The sequence below is a fragment of the Mugil cephalus genome, chromosome 21 (assembly GCF_022458985.1).
Source record: "Mugil cephalus isolate CIBA_MC_2020 chromosome 21, CIBA_Mcephalus_1.1, whole genome shotgun sequence".
In the NCBI taxonomy this organism is placed as follows: Eukaryota; Metazoa; Chordata; class Actinopteri; order Mugiliformes; family Mugilidae; genus Mugil; species Mugil cephalus.
In genome coordinates this window covers 4,140,826-4,162,107 of record NC_061790.1, presented here as the reverse complement: position 1 = coordinate 4,162,107, position 21,282 = coordinate 4,140,826, and the positions used below count along the sequence as shown (strand labels likewise).

The 21,282-nt window shown below is 43.2% G+C and overlaps 1 protein-coding gene across 2 annotated transcripts; it reads left to right on the top strand.

Moving 5' to 3' along the window:
• Positions 1-328: 328 nt before the first annotated feature.
• On the top strand, positions 329-15,088 carry gpr176 (G protein-coupled receptor 176). Of its 2 annotated transcripts, none has more exons than XM_047573101.1 (4): positions 329-1,200; positions 1,389-1,686; positions 10,651-10,903; positions 13,196-15,088. In XM_047573101.1, exons 2-4 carry the CDS (start codon positions 1,470-1,472, stop codon positions 14,430-14,432), a joined length of 1,707 nt encoding a protein of 568 aa, XP_047429057.1. In that variant the 5' UTR covers positions 329-1,200; positions 1,389-1,469; the 3' UTR covers positions 14,433-15,088. The 2 variants fall into 2 exon arrangements, with proteins under 2 accessions (XP_047429057.1, XP_047429056.1); XM_047573100.1 differs by having other exon boundaries at positions 1,381-1,686.
• The last annotated feature ends 6,194 nt before the right edge of the window (positions 15,089-21,282 follow it).

The window sequence follows — 21,282 nt, the reverse complement described above, 5'->3', positions numbered from 1 at the left end:
TTGTGCCTCCAAAGCAGTTGTGACTCATGGGAGAATGGACATGGACCTTCTGAGGGCGTCCTGTGGTGTCTGGCTACAGGACGTTGTGAGTGGGGGGGGGTGTTTGGGTCCTCTGGGTTGAGGGGAGGGGCCTCTGTGGATCATCCCGCAGATACTGGATCAGTTTGGGATCTAGTGAATTTGGAGGACAAGGGTCAACACCTTGTACTGATCCTTTTTTTTAGTTTTTCCTAAAGTGCTTTTGTGTGTGTGACTGTGTCAAACTACACCCTGCCACCAAGGAGTGTCATTGCTATGGGTGGGGTGGGGGTGCCTGGTCTGGTCTGGTCTAGGTGGGTGCTACGTGTCTAAGTAACATCCACACACATGAATACCAGGTCCAAAAGTTGCCCAGCAGTCGATGTTATTTACTCCTCCTGTCAGTGGTTTTAATATTGTGGCTGATTGGTGTGTGATTTAATGTTTTAGAAAAGGGGATGAATCATGAATAAAAACATAAAATGAACAATGAATTCCACCGAGGAATGCACTCTCCTATTTTTGGTATTTTCAGCAAACCAAAGAGGAATGTGACAAATTCCTGTGAACAAGACAACAGCAGCAGTGTTCAAGTAGAGCTAATAATAACAATAATGAAACAAAAGTACAAGTCCTAACCAGTTATCTATCCGCCTTTTAAAATAAAAACCCCTCAGAGCTTCTTCTTTAAAGTCACGCCTCCTGGATATGGATCTTTACGCATCTGTCCCCGGGTCCCGCTCCTCGTCCTTTCCTCCATGCCGCCTGTCATTCACAAGATTCAGCGGAGTTTCTCGGCGCAACAGCGAGAGGAGGGGCTCTCCTCCTCCGTCTTGCACCTCACGCTGTGAAGTATTCGGCTGCGGTCTCCCCACACCATCCAGTCTACCAATAAACAGCCTCCGACAGCGCGATTGGCAGCGGCATCAGGAGTAACAGCCTGTCAGCCACAATTCTTTCCGGAGGCGAGAGGTGACGGCGCCGCGTTTCTCGGTGCCGCTCCAGCTGCGGGATCCGTTTCCCGGAATGGACACTTCGCAACCCCGGTGTGGTTTCAGGCGCACCGGGTGTCCGGGAGAGCAGCGTCCGTCCCAGCCCCCGGCCAGCGCACCGCGCACGGATTTTCACAAAGCGATTTCTGCCACGCATCCGCTTTGGGGAATTACGAGGCATGCAGTTTAGGTTTGACCATGATTTTTCCTTTCATTTGCCAGACATATGCACTGACAAAAATCATCATTTGCACCTTCATTGTCATTGCGCCGACCTGCATCTTCACTGACTCTCTCCTGCACAACATAAGCTGTGATATGTAGATTTTTTTTATTTATTTGTTTATTTTTTTTTTTGCCTCCTTGCAAGGAGAACAGCGGGTCAGGAATGCCTCTCCACTGCTGGCTGCTGACGTCCTGCCAGCTCTCTTAAAAAATCCGCCAGGATCCGAGGTCGACATGGATAGCGGGAGCCGGGCAGCGACGGACGGTGCAGTCAATTTCACGGCAGCCCACATCTGGCTGGATCTCCTGAACGCGTCGACCCGGTCGTGGGACAGCAGCCCACCTGCCGAAGGGACCGATCTGGTCGAGCAGCAGCGGCTCGTCCGGGAGCAAGCCTACCGGGACTTCACCACCGCCATCCAGGTTTTCATCCTCATAGGTTCGCTGCTCGGTGAGTCTCAACACCTACATCAATACTACACATCCAGGTTGAGGGGGGAAAAATAAAATCCTACAGGCGGTATTCCCACTGATCACATTCTTTCTGGATATTTACACTTGCTCCTGTGTTTTCCAAACGCTACAAGGGAAAAATCTGGGTCAGGGGGATCTTCCTATGGGGTGGCATGTTTGTGCCGGAGTAACTGGAGCAATTTGCAACAACAGGGAAACACCAGTACCAAAAAAGATTCAGGTGAACAAACAGCAGCACTCTGTTAGTTTGTGCTCAAAGCAAAATGCGAGAGATTGCATTGGTGGGTTTTTCCCAGACGAGCGGCCCAGTGCTTGTGGGATTGTTTTTCTTGTGTCTTCGGTCTGAACTGGAGAAGGAATTAGTTTCAGGAATGGTAAACAGATACACACAAACCAGCCACAGCACCGGAAACCATGACAGGAGAGGTAAATAACACCTCTTGTAAACCATACAATGCTGGGAAACTTACGTGTACATGTACCACCCACAGGACACCCTCAGAAAAATCCTTTAATGAGTCACACCTGTTTTGGAGGCACAAGGGCGACCAACACAATATCAGGGAGGTGGTCATAATGTTATGCATGATCAGTGACCAACAGTTTTGCTCCCCCATTCAGACCATAACTGTCAGTAGTCCGCTTATTACTCCGAGACAATGTACCACAAATCATCCACAACAGAGCTGCTTAAGTGTCTCATTCTTCTTAACTTGTCCGATGGTTCGGACTGTGGTCGTTAAAAAACGATATTTCACAACGGAATAGCAGAGATTACTTTCTAAGCTTCTTCTAAAGCAGGCTCTTGGACAACCAGTCCCACTGGTTCCAGCTGAAGCACAGGCTGCTGCTGCTGCTGCTGCTGCTGATGATGATGATGGTAATAAAGAAGGAGCAGTGCGGATTGATGGACTGCACCGACGCATCAGCCTCACCAAGGCTCCGACATCCACTCCATCATATCGGCAGCCAGAGACACAGTCCTCGTGCCTCCTGAAACGAGCAGCGCGGATGAATGTTATTTGAGTGGTATTTGTCATAAATTCAGATGTGATCCCATCTCTCCCTGCTGCTGGAAAAAAAAGAAGAAAAAAAAACCACACACACTCTGCTGGTGTCATTTATAAAGGTATGAACAAAATGAGAAGCCGGCCTTTTTTTTTGCACAGATGGTTCTCTCCGATGAAACGGGGCGCACTTGACATGAAATTTGGCCAAAAAAATTACCAAAGTGACAATTGCTTCCACTCAGCACTAACTCTGGATGCGCAGAGCGGTGTGACAGGTCGGTGAAGCACGGCATGGAGATTTTAAAAAAAAAAAGGAATGCATGTCACATAAAGCCAAACATTATGACCTTATAGCGATGACCCCTGTTTATATTATAATAAGGATCCATGTTGAAGTCTGGTATATTTTTAGTTGGTTCTCATGTCAGACCCAGACATTTGGTCAATGTTAAGACCAGTTGTCTGGTTTTGGAACATTTCCCAAACAGCGAGGCCTGCGAGGTGCCTCTAATTAGAGGTGGTGGTCTGATCCATGTTGGCTCAGACTTCATGGATCTGCTGCTGGTGTCTTTATGCTGGATACCTTAGGGCACCTACAGAGGTCTTGTATTGTCGGTGGGTGCTTTCGGATCCAACAGTTCTGGGGATTCCCAGAGAGTGACTATCCACTGAGGAGCTCTCCCGAGAACGACGCCATGTACCTTCGTTTATCTTTGCATTCACACTGACATTAAGAACACAGAAGTAACTTTAAAAGCCGGCAAATGCCATAGTAACGTCTCTTTTTAAGGCTAGGTTTTAAGGATATACTCTTATACCGCTCATGCATAAAATTATGACCACCTTCCTAGACCCCTTGTGCCTCCAAAACACTCATCCAAGAATGGACATGGACCTTCTGAGGGCGTCCTGTTGTAGGGGCCTTAGGCTCCTATGGGTTGAGGGGAGGGTCCTCTGTGGATCCTCCTACAGATGCTGCCATCAAGTAGTGTCATTTCTATGGGGTGGGGGTGCCTGGTCTGGTCTGGTCTAGGTGGGTACTACATGTCTAAGTAACATCCACATGCTAAAAGTTTCCCAGCAGAACACTGTATTGTCGTAACACGGTCACTGTTCTTTACTTCTCCTTCCAGTGGCTTTAATGTTGTGGCTGATCGGTGCATGCCTATATCAACATATGCTCAAGGTTCCTCTTTTGTTGGAAACGTACCCGCCCTGAAGTAGGAGCTAACAAGAGTAGCTTAATGGATCGTTCTCAGTTTCTGCAGAGCAACACAACTTATAAAAAGGTCCTAGGTTCAAAAGTTCCTAACACCTTGGACGACAGAGCTCGTCTCTCTGCAAACTGTTCCATTTATATATCTAATGGTAGTGAGAAATCCAAACCCACACATTACTGTTCCTAATTCAGAAGTACTAAATGTCATAAAGCATGTGTAGATTGTACAGTTCCCGACTCACAAAGACCCCGTGATTGAAATAATACACACAAATTGAGTGTACAGTCTAATTACACCGACCGCTGGACTATTGATTGCGGAAAGGCAGGAGTACTGTCGCTGAATAAATGAAAGATAAATTGCATCACAAATCAGCTGTACGATCAATCACCATTCACACACTCATTTCGAGGGTGATTGGAACGACTTCATCTGCAGGCGCATTTGAATACGTAACTAACTCAGAGAATAATAATTAAAACAAAGAACAATAAATAAATAAAAAAAAGTCGCTGACAGTTCCAGTGACGTATCTTTGATCTTTTAGAAAGAGTTTTATTCTCTGGTGAAAGCCAGGTTACATGTTTTTTTGATGTTCACATAGCAATAATAATTCGGGATATGTGGAACAAGATATGTTTGGTTTCATCATGCAGGCACCCTTGCATCTCAATGGGAGTCCAATTTTATTTCTTTTGATCCAGAAAAGAAAAAACCTGCACGACCGGCTGAAAAATGCCTGCAATTTTCTTGGGGAATGGGCTTTTTATTTGAGGCAACATTAATACAGCTCTGACAAATGCAGTCGGAGTCAGTTCACTTATATACAGTACATATATGTGTGTGTGTGTGTGTGTCATACATTAGCATGACCCATTTAGTGTTGCGTTCACGTTTGACACCTGCTTAAACAATCATGCTTCGTCTCTGTATGTGAGACATATGCAGAGGTGAGGAAGTAAATCTGACCTCATGTCATTCAAACCGCACATTCGCATGGAAAGTCTCTCTCTGGCAACAACCTGTGCTCATTAGATTCTGTCAGCAATGTGGGTGGTTTGCAGTATTGTCAGTAGGTGCTCTGTGTGTTGGTTTCGACCTTAAGGTTTGAATGAGCTCGTTCCGCTTTTGTTTGCGTGTTTGTTTCAGTCGAACAAAATTGTTGCAACCCAATTCAATTAAACGCATGCTCTACACGTGTACGACAGTTTTGTTGCACAGAACTAAGACGGACATGCTAAATTTGGAACCAGTGTTCTGCAGCAAAGCTTTCAGGAGCTCATAATTAAAACAATAAAGGAAATGGAAGCTAGGTTATGTAGGTTTTCTGACCATGTTCTCATGCTCTCCTTCTTCTGCTACAATGGACCTTTCGTTGTAGAAAAACTCATTAACATGTCCAACTAATTTGAACTACCAATATAAATGATAAAAATAAATACAATTTGTCATGCCTGATAGGAATAGTTGAACATTTTAATAAATATTATGGGAACACTTCTTTTTTTAATGAGTAAAATGAGAATGTCCATAGGCCATATCTGTAACAGTTAAAGAGATGGGACATGAAAAGTCAAGAAATGATTTGATTGGATGCTAAATTTAGTAAACACCCCTTAGTGCAGAATGAGTCATCAGCAGTTTTCTTAATCCTTTACCTGGAAATTAAAGTGTTGAGACGTGTTATTATAGAAATATTTAAACTTGTGTTCGTACGTTTAAGTTAAAAAAAACAAAACAAAGCCTAAGGCGGTTGGGAGGGATTGACAGCCTGACAACCTGCAGTCTTGTCTCTGCAGTGACAGTGACATACACCAATCTGCCACAACATTAAAACCACTGACAGTTGAAGTAAATAACACGTTCTGCTGGGATTCTGATCTGGCATTCATCCATGTGGATGTTACTTAGACATGAACCACCCACCTAAACCAGACCAGACAACCCCGCCCCATAACAGTGACACCCGTTGATGGCAGGAGCCGCCCCCAGCGAGGCAGCCCTCTTTTTTCACTGATAAACCTCAGATCAGAGCTTCACTAATGAATCTGCCACAGTGTGTGTGCCACTAATTGACACTGTTGACAACTGTAATTAGGTCTGTGAGGAATTGCATGGACTAGCTGGCTGTCTAGTTACCATTGGTTACCATTCATAAGACTAATCATGAGTCTTTAATTGAAAATACAGTAATTATAACACCACCACCAGCACTCGGATGCTACAGAAAGAAAAAAAAAAAGCTGTTAAATGTGGTAATTATGTTTCACACATTACATTTCAACACGTGCAACCTTCTTCTCCAGGCCCACGCTGGGAACAGCAGTTTATTAACACCAAATCCAGAGAACACACAACTTACTCTGAAGCACATCAACAAAGACAATCTGAAATATAGATTTTTTTTTTTTTCATGTCACTACCTGTATTAAGAACTGGGATTTGCTGAGTGGAAAAAGCAATCATGTTTAGTGTTTGCTCTTTCTTCCCATTGGCTTCTGAGAGTATGGTTGCCAAGGTGTTCCTCAAGGGCCAGGTGAGTATTTTCAGGCACAAAAGGACAATGTCATTTCAGAGACAATGCGAGCTCTGACTATAAAAGAATAAGGGTCTGACCATTGTCTGCACGATGATACTTACAGTGACCCATATAAGTTGTTAGAAACATGGATCTTAACAAGCTATTTTTTTTTGTGCAGGTCGGAAAACAAAAAAAGAGTGTTTCTAATATTGTGTGATTCCCACCTTTAACTCTGCGACAGCGTGACATCCCTGCATAACATCTGTGCTATAGTTAGCCTCTCGCACATCCCACGTCACAGCAGTGCCCGCGCTTGACTTACTATCTTATACAGTGAACTGTTAATGCTTTAATTTTAACATGTTTAAGAGAAAATGAACTGGCAACTGATTTGTGTGATGTCACATCTTTGTTTTTCAGTTAATTCTTGCTCTTTACATTCAGTCCCACCAGAGATCTGCAGTGAATGTTAGCTAGCAGCATGGTTCTGGAAATGGTATCTCAACCATTACTGGTCAATGCAAAATCTGGTCCAAGCTTTCATGTGTCCGGCAGGATAAATAGTAAATTTCAAACTAAAACCATAGTGCTAATTAACAATTGTTAGCTTTTCAACACAGTTAACTAAGATGGTTTAGCATTTGCGCATTAGCACTTGCAGCATGTTAGCATGTTTATATGTTATCGTTTAGTTATATAGAGGCTTCCTTATCATTTCTGGGGAAAATATCGATCTCTATGACAGTTTCATTCTTTAATTATATGTTTTTATTATTCCCATATTATGTTAGCTGGTCGTTAGCTTACTAAACTGTTAGCTTCTGCAGCCTCTCTAGATGCCAACAACTGCCACAAACAAAAGTGTTTAGTGTTAAGTATTTTCAGTACGCAACTTCCCTCGCCATAAACACAAGCTCACAACTCTTACTCCATCACCACAGTTAGCATTAGCTATAGCTACAGTTTTAATGCGACTCGTATAAGATTTCTAACTAGCTGCTAAACCTTAAGTCTCGTGAATCGTGATCGTGAACTTTTTAGGAGGAGTTTGGCCCATGGGCCCCAAATTGGGCAGCAAAGGTCTAAAGGCTCCGAAACCTACGCATGTAGCCTACACCATTATGATCCTTTTATAGTTGTGCACTTGTCAGTCTGGCTCAGTCTGTAACAATGACACGGAAACGCTAGTAGGCGCTGCGCCTTTTCTGCCACTCGGGTTATTTTTTGTTTCTACATCTACATCGATTCACTTTCAATGCTGGCGACCGAAGCTTTGGGGAAATTTGCCTGAAACTTCACCGGACACGAGTCATACATACAATTAATTTGTAAATTATGGAAACACTGTTCTACCAAGCAGGCATTACATTTCTGGGAAGGTACGTGTCAGACTATGGTGCTAGGCTCTGCGTAGGTGTCTGCCTGTATTGTTGCCGTAGCCTCTGTGTCAACTTAACACTGAAGTATAAACCGCCTATTAGCCTATTAGTGTTTCTCTATACTTTAGCCTCCATTGGATGCCTTTGGGGACATCAGGAATTTTCAGTTTCCTAATGCTTTCAGAGTCATTGTCACTCCAGATACAGAACCTTTAAAAGCATCAGGGTCGTTTTGACAGAGGAGACCTTTGTATGTGTCCCATTTCTTATTATCCTGATTGTATCCATAGCATTTCGTTAGCAAAACCAACTAGCTTCAAACTGGATCAAACATCAAGCATCATATAATAATTTTTGCTACATTCGTTACACAAAGGCAGATATTTGTTTATGTCCGTCGTGCGAAGAACTTGTTTATTCTTGCTTTACTCAGTAGCCTCAATGAGCATAAAATATCAATACAATAGATTCCAGACGTGTCGGACGGAGTACATCTTTGCCACGGGCGCGCTCTTTTATGTAACTCGCCGTTTGAAACAATGAGCATTTGTGCTAATACTCATTATCCCATGTGAGTCAACCCTGCAGACTGCAGATGCGGAGTGTGCGTCGGTAATTACAGCTACATTTGGGTTTCCCCGAAATGCTTTTCCTGTGTTTCGCTCTGTAACACAGGCTGTTACTGAAAGCCTGCACAGTAAGTGAAGCACAGTCCGTTCTCCTTAAAAAAAAAAAACACACCTTTTTTTTCCCCTCACCGGCGCAATTTCAACAATGGAAATCTGGGATAATCGACTGTTACATAAAACCTTCTTGCCAGAGAGTATTTTCAAGGCCTTTGTGTTTATTTTCGTCAAACCGTCGTAATCTGATTTAGTTTCCACATCAACCAATGATGAGCGACCGCATTTTTTAATTTTTTATTTATTTTTTTATATTAAACTGCTAAAAATGAAAACAGAAATAAACCTGTTGTCTTCGCTGCAGAACATCTTGCTCATTTTTCTGACAATTGGAGCACAGCTAACACTACGTGGGTAATTACTTTTGAAGAGGCTTGTGTCACACCGAGCCGCGTGCGATCCTACATCAGTGCGGGGCGCCTTGTGCAGAATAAAGTTCACACTTTAAAGCCTAATTAACCATCATTACCGTCTCGTCCATCTAATTACAGAGACATCTTTACTTTAAAATGCCAGAGTTTCCTGCCTTCACCTGAGCACGTAGAGTCTCCCTTGGTTTTAGGATCTAAGTGATGAACCACTGAGCTGCATGTAATCAAAATACTTTACAGTTACGCATGAATTAAGGCCAAATTATCCTTATCTGTCTTTTAAAAATGGGATTGTATTTGGAAGGCTTTTTTTTTTCATGCAGATACCAGTACACACTGTCCTTCTATTTCTAGTTTCACCCTATTTTCCTGCTGTGTGGCTCCCAGTTTAACAATATTGGCTAAAGTTTGTAAGTCAGTTGTGCTGTAATGCTTGAAACCTACACTTTATTACATATATGTTTTATAACATCTCACTCCTTGGTTCTTCATATTCCTTTTATTACTGAGTCTCTGATGGATGGATGTCGGAACGATGTGGCGGAGAAATCATCTCTCCGTGTCACGGCATGTGGATAATAATAATTTTTCCATGTCAGCGGGTGATTCACAGTCATCAGGCAGCCCTGAACTCCCCGAATGTAAGTCAATACACGTACAAGAAGAAGATATAAATAATTTTTGTCGGCCATTTTCAAACCGTTAAGAGGGGTCAAGGTTTCTTCCTTTGGCTGCTTCCAGTCGAACTGGTGCAAACTATGACCACAGAATTCAAGACAAAGGGACATTATAATTACAGTCTTTCAAGAGTGTTATACGTAGTTCCACATTTACTCTTTTAATGTGGATCCTCTCAAACAGTACGTTTACATGCAAGTGGAAAAAAAAAAACGAATTATTGCCTTATTCTGACTTTAACTGGACAACTTAAGTGCATGTAAACACGTGACTCAGACTAAAATCAGAGTTCTCCTCATCCGATTAAGACACTCAGATAATAATTTCTCCAGCATGTATACGCTCAGTTGGACTTATAACTGCGCATGCTTCACAATCGCTGCGGAACAAAAACATCCAAGAAAGCCGGTCACAGAAGAAGAAGCTAAACTGAGCCGGTAGAAGAACCGTCTGAGGGATAGCACCATCTTATCTGGATCAGAAGTAGCGGGCACATTACGTACGAGATTTAAAAAGCGACTCCAGTTGTTTATTAGAAAGCGTATTAACCAGCTGGAAAGACACACATCGCCTCCTAGTGGGGAGGAGGAGGAGGAGGAGGACATGTTCCCGTCAGTTATTCTCCATTGCATGTAAACTGGGACAAGGACCGCATTCGGAAAGTTGAATTTCGTGCATAGCTCGATTAAGCTGTGCATGTAAACACACTGACAGATACTTGATACTCGGTTTGGAATGTGGTGAATTTGAGGCCAGGTCAACGCCTTGAGCGGTTCTTCATGTTTTTCTTTTTTAAAGCGTTTTTGTGTATGTCTGTGTCAGGCTGCATCCTGGTGTGGGATGACTGCTGCCTTGGTCTTGTCACTGCTATGGAATGGAGTTGCCTGGTCTGGTCTAGTTGGGGGCTACATGTCTGAGAAACATCTACATGAATGAATACCAGGTCTAAATGTTTCCCAGCAGAACAATGAATTGCCACAAGACGGTTTATTTTATTCACTTCACTTCATAATGTTGTGGCTGATCGGTGTTTGTCTGATGTCTGATTAGCTCTTTAACCCCTGTCCTCCTCTCCACAGGTAACGCCACGGTGCTGTGGTGCACGTGCTGCACGAATGTCTTTAAATCCGTGACCAATCGCTTCATCAAGAACCTGGCATGCTCGGGCATCTGCGCGGGCCTGGTGTGCGTCCCGTTCGACGTGGCCCTCGGGGGCAGCCCTCGCTGCTGCTGGTGGCTTCACACGCTGCTGCTCTGCAAGGCCCTCAAGTTCCTCCACAAGCTCTTCTGCTCCGTCACCGTGCTCAGCTTCACCGCCATCGCACTCGACAGGTAATGCCAGAAACATGTCCGACATAAAATCCGCGTAGCATGAAGTGGACTCTTTTTTTTTGTCATAGATAATTATGGTATACACTTGAAATTATGATTCACCTCTTACGAAACAGTTGAAATCCAACAGAGGGCTCTTCGTAGAATGAGGTGTGATTTGTTTTCTGCTCACTTCAGCTCTGCTGCCAGAACCACTGACTTTGAAACGCGCATTTCAAAAAGGCTACAGGGCACTTCCTACTCACTTCACCGTTTTTCTTTATTTCATTTTTTTTATTTTTTTCAAAAAGCAAATCTTCTAAAACAATCCTCCGTTCAGTTTGTTGATACATTGCTTGGCAGACTCAGTAGCTCTCGAGTGGAGCAACTGGAGTAGAGTGCTTAACTCTGGAAGATTGCTCTTTTGTTTGGGGAAAACAAGATTTTCAGTTCTCGTCTACACCCTGTGGCGGAGATAAGAGGGGGTGGAGGGGGATTGTGATCGATGGAGCATGTGTCCCAGGCCCCCCTGCAGCGCTAAACGCTACAGCCAAAAGCAGCTTGAGATGGCTGCTGCTACCCCCCACTATATGCAACTTTATCAGCATGACAGTAATTATATATAATAATAGCAATTTATATTATAATAGCAATTCTCATTCTACCAGGACTAATCTTATTCAACGTTTTAGATGCAGAGAAATCTTTTAATTAACCTTTATATTAAAGGTTCAATGTGTAGGAGAAAATATTAGTAGAAACTGACTGTAGCATTAATAATTACCATTATTGATTATTAATTGTGTTTTCATGAACGTATAGTCCCGTGACTATGAAATGTTGTGTGTTTTAGTTTTAATTTTTTTCCATTTAAGTATAAGTCAGCTACTCGAACACACTTAGAAAGGAAGGGCACTCGGTTGCAATCTGCAACCTCACCACTAGGTGTCACTACATCCTACACACTGGACCTTTAAATAGGTACTTTTTTTCCCCTGAAAACTTCATTATATTTCATTAAAAGTGAGTAAATACCAAATGTTGCCCCACACATCAGCTAAAATATGCAAAATAGAAAAAAATGCATCAAGTTTCACCAATAATCTGTGCAGCTTTGCAAAATATGTGGTTTTAGAAAGGTTTTGTGATGTAATTTTGTTGAAGTCCCATTGAAGTAGTTACATTTACAAGGAGCTATTAAATTACAACAAGTCAGCAGGAGTGGATCCACTATGGATACTTTCAGCGTTTCAGAACGTGCTTTTTGCTTGATAAAATTACAGGTTTGGGTTAAATTAGTAGGTTGGTCCACACGTTCTTAGCGCATGCCAGATTATACGACTTCTGCTATGCATGAAAAAGAGAATAAAATCATTAGCATATGTAAAAACCCTGCTGTAAGCCTTCCTTGCACATTCTTTTCAAAATATGCCACTGTTGGGTTTGTAAGTTTGCAGAAAAAATAGTATTGGCTGAACGATAAGGAAAAGCTACATGAAGAATAAAACTCAAAAACCGCGCTCTAGCACGCTCTACTCGTGCACACGTATTTCCTGGTCATTTCGGCTGAATCCCGTATTGTTGGAGCCTTGGTTTCACTGCCATAAAGATGATGTCGCCTCCATAGCAACTAGTACAGTCAGAATAATATCAAACCGATGAATTATTTATTCTCTAGGAGGGTAATCGAGATACACAGTCACAGGTTGAGCCTGCAGCGCGGTTGCGGGCTCGTGGACAGCGGCGCAGACGAGACAGTCGCGGGAAATAATAGTTAGAATAGCAGTGGCCCCTTTGAGGGATTTGCTTTGTTTTTGATTAAAGGACCACAATATTATTTGAGGCAATCTACATCCCATTATCAGTAATATAGTCAGAAAGAGAAGAAAAAAAAAACCCGCCACATGATTTTAACCTCTACGTAACTTATAGAGGGAGAAAATTCTGTTTTTAAGATGATATGAGAGGCTATTTGCAAAGTAGCTAAAAAAGATGTATTTCTATTTTATTTTTATACATTTTCCCAGGGCCAAATTACTTTGCAGATCATATAATAGATTGCTGAATTTCTGTCCTTCAAGCAAAAGCGCTTGAAGCTCATGCTTGAGTAGGAGGGGTTGACAATTTCGTTTTTTAGCCGACTTCCTTAGATACACACCCATGTAAACAGCGTGAGAGCGAAGATGATTCAGCTTCTTTGATGTGGCTATTCTAGGCACATTTCGTTTCCACGTTGTTTATTAGCTAATAACCTTCGTAAGACGTCTGGTCAAACAGTTGTCAAGCTTTAATACTGTGTCTTTTTGCCTGCAGGTATTACTCAGTGCTTTACCCTCTAGAGAGGAAAATCTCCGACGCAAGATCTCGAGATCTGATCATCTACATCTGGGTCCACGCGACCGTGGCCAGTCTCCCCGTGTTTGCCGTCACCAACGTCACGGACGTGTACGTCACCTCCTCCTGCTCGGACGACCACGCCCGCTCCCTGGGCCACGTGGTGTACGTCCTCATCTACAATGTCACCACGGTCATCCTGCCTCTGGCCCTCGTCTTCCTCTTCATGCTGCTGATCCGGAGGGCGCTCAGTGCCAGCCAGAAGAAGAAGGTGATCATCGCGGCGCTGCGGACTCCCCAGAACAGCATCTCCATCCCGTACGTGTCCCAGAGGGAAGCCGAGCTGCACGCCACCCTCCTCGCCGTGGTGCTGGCTTTCTCTGCGTGCAGCGCCCCCTACGGCGCCTTGGTGGTCTATCGCACCGTTTTGGTGGACGCTGTAGAGCTGCCTGCGTCGCTGTACCTGACAGCCCTCTGGTTGCCCAAGGTGTCCCTGCTCACCAGCCCGGTCTTGTTTCTGACTGTTAACCGCTCGGCGCGCCACAGCTGGCTGGACCTGCTGGCTAGGATTCACAGACGTTACAGCCGCCGCAATGTGGTCACCACCGGGGGTCTGGCCTCTTTAGGGGGCGAAGGGGTGATCGGGGAGCCCGTGGGACTGGAGACGGCCGGTCGCTCTGGGAGCCAGCTTCTAGAGATGTTTAACATCGGCCAACAGCAGATCTTCAGACCCTCTGAGGAGGAAGAAGAGGAGGAAGATGTGGAGAACGAGATCCCCTCTAGCGGGTTGGGAAGCTGCTCTGGGCCTAAAGACGACCCAAAGGGTGGGTCGAGACTGGGGAGCTTCAGAGGTGAAGTGATCACCAAAAGGGAGTCTCTGGAGGGGACAGGAGGAGGGCTGGTCATCACCAAGGAGGCCCCTCCGTCCGTCACAGCGCCGCGGGCCTCTCCGGTCCACGCCTGCGCGTACGCCTCCTCGTCGCAGGTGGCGCCGGCCACGCCCACGGAGGCGGACGACTCCACGCAGTTCGGCTTCGGGCCGTTCGAGCTGCCCCCTCAGTGGTTGCCCGAGACCAGGAACAGCAAGAAGAGGCTGCTGCCCCCGCTGGGCAACACGCCCGAGGAGCTCATCCAGACCAAACTGCCCAGGCCGCGGCCGGAACGCCGCATCAGCAGGAACAACAAGGTCAGCACGATCCCCACCGTGGACCCGTGAACCCGGTCTCACGGCCCAGCACCGGACATCCAGAGAGTAGACCCCTTGGAAAATCATTGATGAATGCAAGATTAATTTTTATTAAAAACTCTCCTCAGTTACTTCTGCCATCGTGTAAGTTCAGGTTTTACCTGAGAGGCAGCGCAGCCTCTGCACTGGATGAAATCAATCTGCTATCAAATATTCATGATGTTGTGAGAAATGTGTCGGCTCTTACTTCACTTTGACGCAGTCATAATTCAGAACTTATAGAGTGACTACATGATTCAGGAGGCAGGTAGATTTTTGAATCCCTCTTTGTATTACCAGACCAATCATCACGAGAGATGCACTGAATATTTTTCCAAAGCAATTAATCGTGCGAGGATAACGGACCTCCTAATGAAACCTTTTTGTCCTGTGATTGCAGTCTGTACGTGAACATATCTCAGTGTCCAGTCCTTTCACCTAAACCCTATTTTTGGGAGCGTTTTTTGTAACAAATTTTACTGGGATTTTATTGGGATTACTATTTGCAGCCCCCCTCTTTTTTTTTTTTTTTAATTCTACCGTGAAAAAATAATCTTTTTCCCCTCTAATCTTGTTGTAGATGTTTGTACTCTAAATGTAAGTCATGATAATATGCAGATGTATGCAAATACACGTTTAAGATGTGAGTTTAAGAGTCTTGTTTTCTGTAACCAAGAGTGCATCAAATAGACCACAATAATAAAAAGAAAAATGCATCATCCAGGGCAAACATCTTCTAGCCACATGGAATCAATGCTATTGATGTCTCACAGGTTTCATGAAAATCAATAGCACACACATGCAAGACTGTAAAATAAAGCCGAGTTAAGAGGCGAGACACATTTCACACAGAAAGCTGTGAAACATTTCGTATTTCTGTGACCGACACCTCTGGCTGATGCGTAATTCTATCAGCGGCTTCGACCCTCCCGAACTCCCGGCCGCGGTAAACAAAGGCGCTGCCGCACTTTAAATATTTGCCGAGCTTTAACTGCTCCCCCTTTCGAGGCCACCCACAGTCCCCTGCTATGTCCACAAAGGGCCTGAATCCATCCACGCTGCATCCCGTCCCCTGCAGCTATCAGGCCCAATTGTGCAATCACGCCTGACTCGGAGCAGCGTCCACCACTGCTACTTAAAAGCCGTAAAAAAAGAGACGAGCAACGTGTTTATTCTGAGAACATCTGTTCTCGGCGAGGGGACTGACGGGGGTCAGCTGTTGACGTACACGCTCGTTGCTGTGGAAGACGAAAAAGCGACGAAGAGTGAAAAATAATGGCGGCAATTCATAGTGTCTTAAAAGAAAATTGTCTTCGCGTCTCCCTCCAGGTTTGATTTAAGGTCCATTCAAACATCACAGCCTTTTAAGCCTTTAAGAGCTCATCCGCAGAGGTTTGATAACGATAAAGAGAGCGGTCGAAGTAAAGTGTTTCAAAATCTTCTGATGGGCACAAAAAAAAAGATTTTTTTTTTAACAAATAAAGGAGACTGTTTTTAATAGTTGGTGGATGACATCAGAGGCCTGAGAGCAGAATCTCTTTTTCAGAGGACTGTTTCTCCTAAAGCCTCGTCCAGATAGAGAGCAATTCACCCGTTCGCTCTGTAGCCGGTGGTTGGTCGCTAATGGAAGACACAGGCCATCCCTCTTTTTATTGCTATGGTAACACTCCTGTATATTTTCCACACCAAGTGTTTCCGAGTGAAACAAGCAGAAAGTAAAACTGACACGACGGCTCGTCGGGGCTAGCTGTTCTTGTGCAGCCTTCTACTTGAGAAGAAAATACAGTCGGCTGCGCTAGCTCGATGCTAGCTCGATGCTAGCTCGAATCTGGTGCATTTTGTGGAACCAAATGAGTACAGACTGCTAAAGTTAGTCCAATAGTAATATTGTTGTCTTTCTATCTATAAAGCAGATGTTCCATTGGTATGGCGACGCTGCTCAACTGCAGCAGGATGGCATTTTTTAAAAGTCTGAAAACTGGATGGTGTCTCCTCTACCGCTACACAGCCACAATTGCGGCCATTGATTTTGAGAACACGATGCCTGGATACTGTCTATGACATGGTGTGTCTGGCAGAATTTGGGAGTCAAAAATCCATTGGTGGTCGGTTAATTGTGGCCAGCACTGTTTAAAGAATTGGATCACAAAAGGAGCGATGATTGAAATTAGCTTTTGACTTTTCATACAGTTTAAAACAGGGGTCTCTAACGTTTTTCAGGCCAAGGAGTCCCAGACTGATGGAGAGATTAAGTAGGCACCCCCTACCCACTATATGTGTTTTTTGCATTTTCTTTTGCATTCAATATTAGCTACCCCCTACAGTATTTCCCCTTTTGAACACCTACAGTTTAAAGGACAGTGCACACAAGAGATTAAAAAAAAAAGTAAGTATTAAATAAATACAAAAATTTGTTCAAAGTTCACTGGTGTCACCACTGGGTCACTTCAGAAGGTGTTTTGGAGCCTCTAAACTGAATGTGGACTGGAGGCCAAACAAAACATCCCCCACAACCTAAGTTTAGGCGGGAAAAAATCTGTTGTGAATTGGTTATACCTTACAAAAGTCTGCCGGGCCAATCAAATTATTTGACTTCATGCTACAAATCAAAAGCTAGAAAAGTGACTTGTTTTTCATTATTTGTTTATGGATGTGGTACAATTAAAATTATTTTATGAATTTCATGCCTAAACCAAAACTAGAAAACTTTATTATATACATTATATTCATATTTCATTTATCAGATTTTTATTTTATTGGCTCCTTTGTGTGTCGTCTAACCACAATTTCATGTATTTTTCATGTATTTTTTCTTTACTCATATTTTGAGAAGAATATTGTGTATTTTGGGGAAACATCCCATCGTACGAGTAAAACCTCCAACATTATTATTATCACATTTGACTTTCTTAACAATCCTTTCTGCTAGTTACTGTGCAAATTACCACTTGTTTTTGGCATTTCAGTACAAAGAACTCCTCGCACTTAACTTCACATGACGTAAAACTCCACTGTGTTCGGTAATTTTCTCGTCCTGTCTGAGAAAGCAGCAGCTTTTGATTGTCCAGTTGCACTAATGAGAGATCAGCGGTTTACCGCCCACGCAAAAGCTCTGATGTATTCGGCCGAATACAGGCAGCAGCAAGTTAACCGTCTTTCATTAGCGCGTCAGCGTCGCCTCTCCTCGTGCAACTAGCCGGGAAAATCGCGGCTACAGACTTTTAGCTTGGAGCAAATTATAAGCGGCTGCAGCCCAGACTGTAAATTGTAATCTTCTTTGCAGTTTCTGTAAGAAGGAGCACATGAGGGACTTTTTTTGAGAAACAGAAGCAGGAGAACAACGTCCGCCCCTGTTATCAGCTTTGCTTTATTCTAATCCCAGCGGGCGTTGACGCGTACGGTGTTATTCGCGTCGTCAGTGGTATCGTCATTGTTTTGTTTTTTTCACCTCACCAGACTCTCTCTCTCTCTCTCTCTTTCTCTCTCTCTGAGCAAAGTCAACTATGGAAAATGGTATTGTATTTCTGATGCTGGCTGAAGCAGCAGACGAAATCGATGCAGTGGTGTTACAAAACCAGAGATGGACATTTAAAGAGACATGCATAGTTTTATTTTTTTTTTTTTCCAGTTTTCAAACTAGAGTTTTAACTATTTTTTTTGTAGAATTGTTATGTATTCAAATATCCATTTTAAATCCCAGACTGGTTCAGCTTCTGGGAACGCGTCACACCAGACTGACTCCTAATGGGTTTTTATGATAAGGTGTTATGCAAATTTCAACTAAAATGATTTCACGCAGTATGACGATGGCTCTGAGGGGAAGCCTCCGCCTCGCGCTTAGACGATTCACAATAATAAATGTCACCTTCAAACTAAAGTCCATTACCTGCAGCATGCACCGATCAGCCACAACATTAAAACCACTGAGAGGAGAAGTAAATAACATTGACCGTCTTGTGACAATTCAGTGTTCTGCTGGGAAACTTTTGGACCTGGCATTCACTCATGTGGATGTTACTTAGACATGTAGCACCTACCTAGACCAGACCAGACCAGACCAGACCAGACCAGACCAGACACCCCCACCCCATAGCAATGATACTCCTTGATGGTCCACATAAAAACACACACAAAAACAGTTTAGGAACATCTAAAAAGGCACCGAGGTGTTGACCTGGCCTCCAAATTCACTAGATCCCAAACTGATCAAGTGTCTCTGGGATGATCCACAGAGGCCCCTCCTCCTGACCCATAGGACCTAAAGGACCACCACCAACTACATCCTGTTTCCAGACATCACAGGACACCCTCACAGGGTGTAGGGAGACCTACACAATATTAGGACTCAATCACAGTTTAACTATAAAGGACCACAGTTTTGGTTAAGCCTCAGGAACGAGCTGGTTACGTTTAGGCAAAGATCAGGGGTTTAAAGGATCATTTCTGTGTGGCAAGAGTGTACTTCGGAAAGCAAGGAGTCTTTCCAAAGAGCATGTGACATATGACGCTTTAGTCACCCAAAAAATACTTGGTAGCTACAGCACACGCACAGAAATCTGAAAATGTACCAGAACTTGTACGAACAAAGGCTGGTAGAAATAACAACTGCTGCTTATCAAGGGAATTAGCTGCTTTCACGTGGACGCTAAATAAAAACACTGAATAATAACTGAATAACATTTTTTTATGTCCGGCTGCTGTGCAATGTTGATTCTACCACAAATATAACAAAAGAAGAAGTTTATTGAAACATATTTACAACACTGAATCAATTTGATAGGAGAAGAACTCCCTCCTGGAAATGTACAAGAATGTATTTACTCCAACCAAAGAGAAATGATCGGATCAAGTGTTTACACAGTTATTAGGAGCTAATATTTCACCACCCCTCTGATTCCCTCTGATCGGACCAGTCTGTACTTATTTATATTTATTTATTTTAGCGAGATTGTTAGGCAAGGATTGTAAATATCCATGCGGACTTCGTCCTCGGTTAAAAGTAGCTCTGTCAGAAAACAGGAAATCGCAAACCTTTGACTAGCAATCATATATTCTGCCGACATAAAGGCCTGAAGGCACAGATACTTCAATTACACAATAATTGGGGGCTAGAGACCCAGTGTGACTGTGAGAAGATCTGAATTATAATTGCCTTGCTGCTTGACCCCCCTTCCCCCTCCTCTTTCCACTTTAGCAAAAATGTTAAGAACCTCTTTTTTTTTTTCTTATTTTACAGATAACACGATATCAGGTAGTCCGGTCCATATTCATGAAAATTCAAATGCTGCATCTTTTCCAAAGCTGCTGTGATAGGTTCGTTCAAATGCACGACACTAATGATGATTTAATATGCTCATCATCTTATTGTGCTGCAGTCAAGGCTCATTTTCATTAGAGAAAAATCAATCACTGAATTGTTGCCGGAGCCATTACTGCTGCCAGGAAACGTCCACTATTTAGCGAACTTATTGTATTCACAAATGAACACAGCATGAAAGAGTCCTTTAACAACTTTCTTTTTTTTCTTTTTCTTTTTTTCTGTTACCATTACTCCTAATAACTGGAAGCTAAGGCTGGCTTAATTAGCATGGTCGCTAGGCAACAGGTAACCCAGATGCTTTAGAGCAGGTCTCGCGGAGGCTCCAGTAGTTTCCCTCACAGCTGACTTCAAACGCGAGGCAGTGATACGGAGGGACGGCGTTAATGCACAGTGAGTCAGTCAGTTGATTGGCAGCAGATGGAAGAAGATTCAGGTCATTTCAAGCAGACCGGATTAAAAGAAAAATCACAAAGATGCTATTTCTGCCCGTTTCTTTAAAATAAAATTCTGATTCTGGTCAAGAGTCTCATCCTGATCCCTTGCTCGTGTTATTTTTGTTGATACCGACAATATTTAACAAAAAAATTTTAGTTTAACTCCACAGTGTACAAAGTGGGTGCAAATATCAAGCTGCAAGCTAAATGCTAGTGTCAGTATGCTAACATTGGTACCAGGACAATGCTGTCTGCTAATCATAAACAGGTAGCAGTTTAGAACAGTTAGTAAATGTTAGCATGCTAACAGTTTAGAACAGTTTAGAACTGTAAGTAAATGTTAGCATGCTAAATTAGCTCATTTCTTTTGGCCCGACTAGACATTTTCACTGAAAACTACAAAAGTTACCTTCAAATGGGGTCGTGTTTACAATAAAAGTCGTTTTGATTGACCGCCTGTTGCGGTTTGTGCGACTTAATCAGTGGAAGTTTCCGGTGAGGCCTGAGGTTGTGACGTCTTTGCTGATGTTTTCAGAAATGGGGGAGGTGGATTATATGTTAATGTATTGTATTTTATGATTTTTCCATTGGTCTAATCGTTTTTATCACGCCATGTCATTTCCTACATTAAGCTATCTGCGAGTTAGCCTGTGAAGCTGTTAGCCTCGGTATGTCTCACGACATACGGCTGATGTTAATACTTAGACATACTTTATTGATCCATAAAGGAAATTATTTGGTCCCAGTAGCTCAGTTGCACATAAAAAACAGTGAGAACCACTAGTAAAATGAAAAACTGGTTAAGAAAAACAATCTCAGCAAAACAGATTACAAAATGTGGGTATGAACAAATGTACAGGAAATAGAGACAGAACTAAATATATATTATATACATGGACAGGATTAATAAGGGGCAGTAATGTGTTAGCATTAATAGCATAGAGTTATCTGTTAGAGAAAGGTGAGTTGTTGGGCTTTTGCACCTAGCATTCTCATGTCACAAACTCACAAGTACCAGTTGAACGCAGCATAAAACTGATAACCAAATAATGAAATGTATCGCTCATGAGTGTGTGTTAAATTTCAA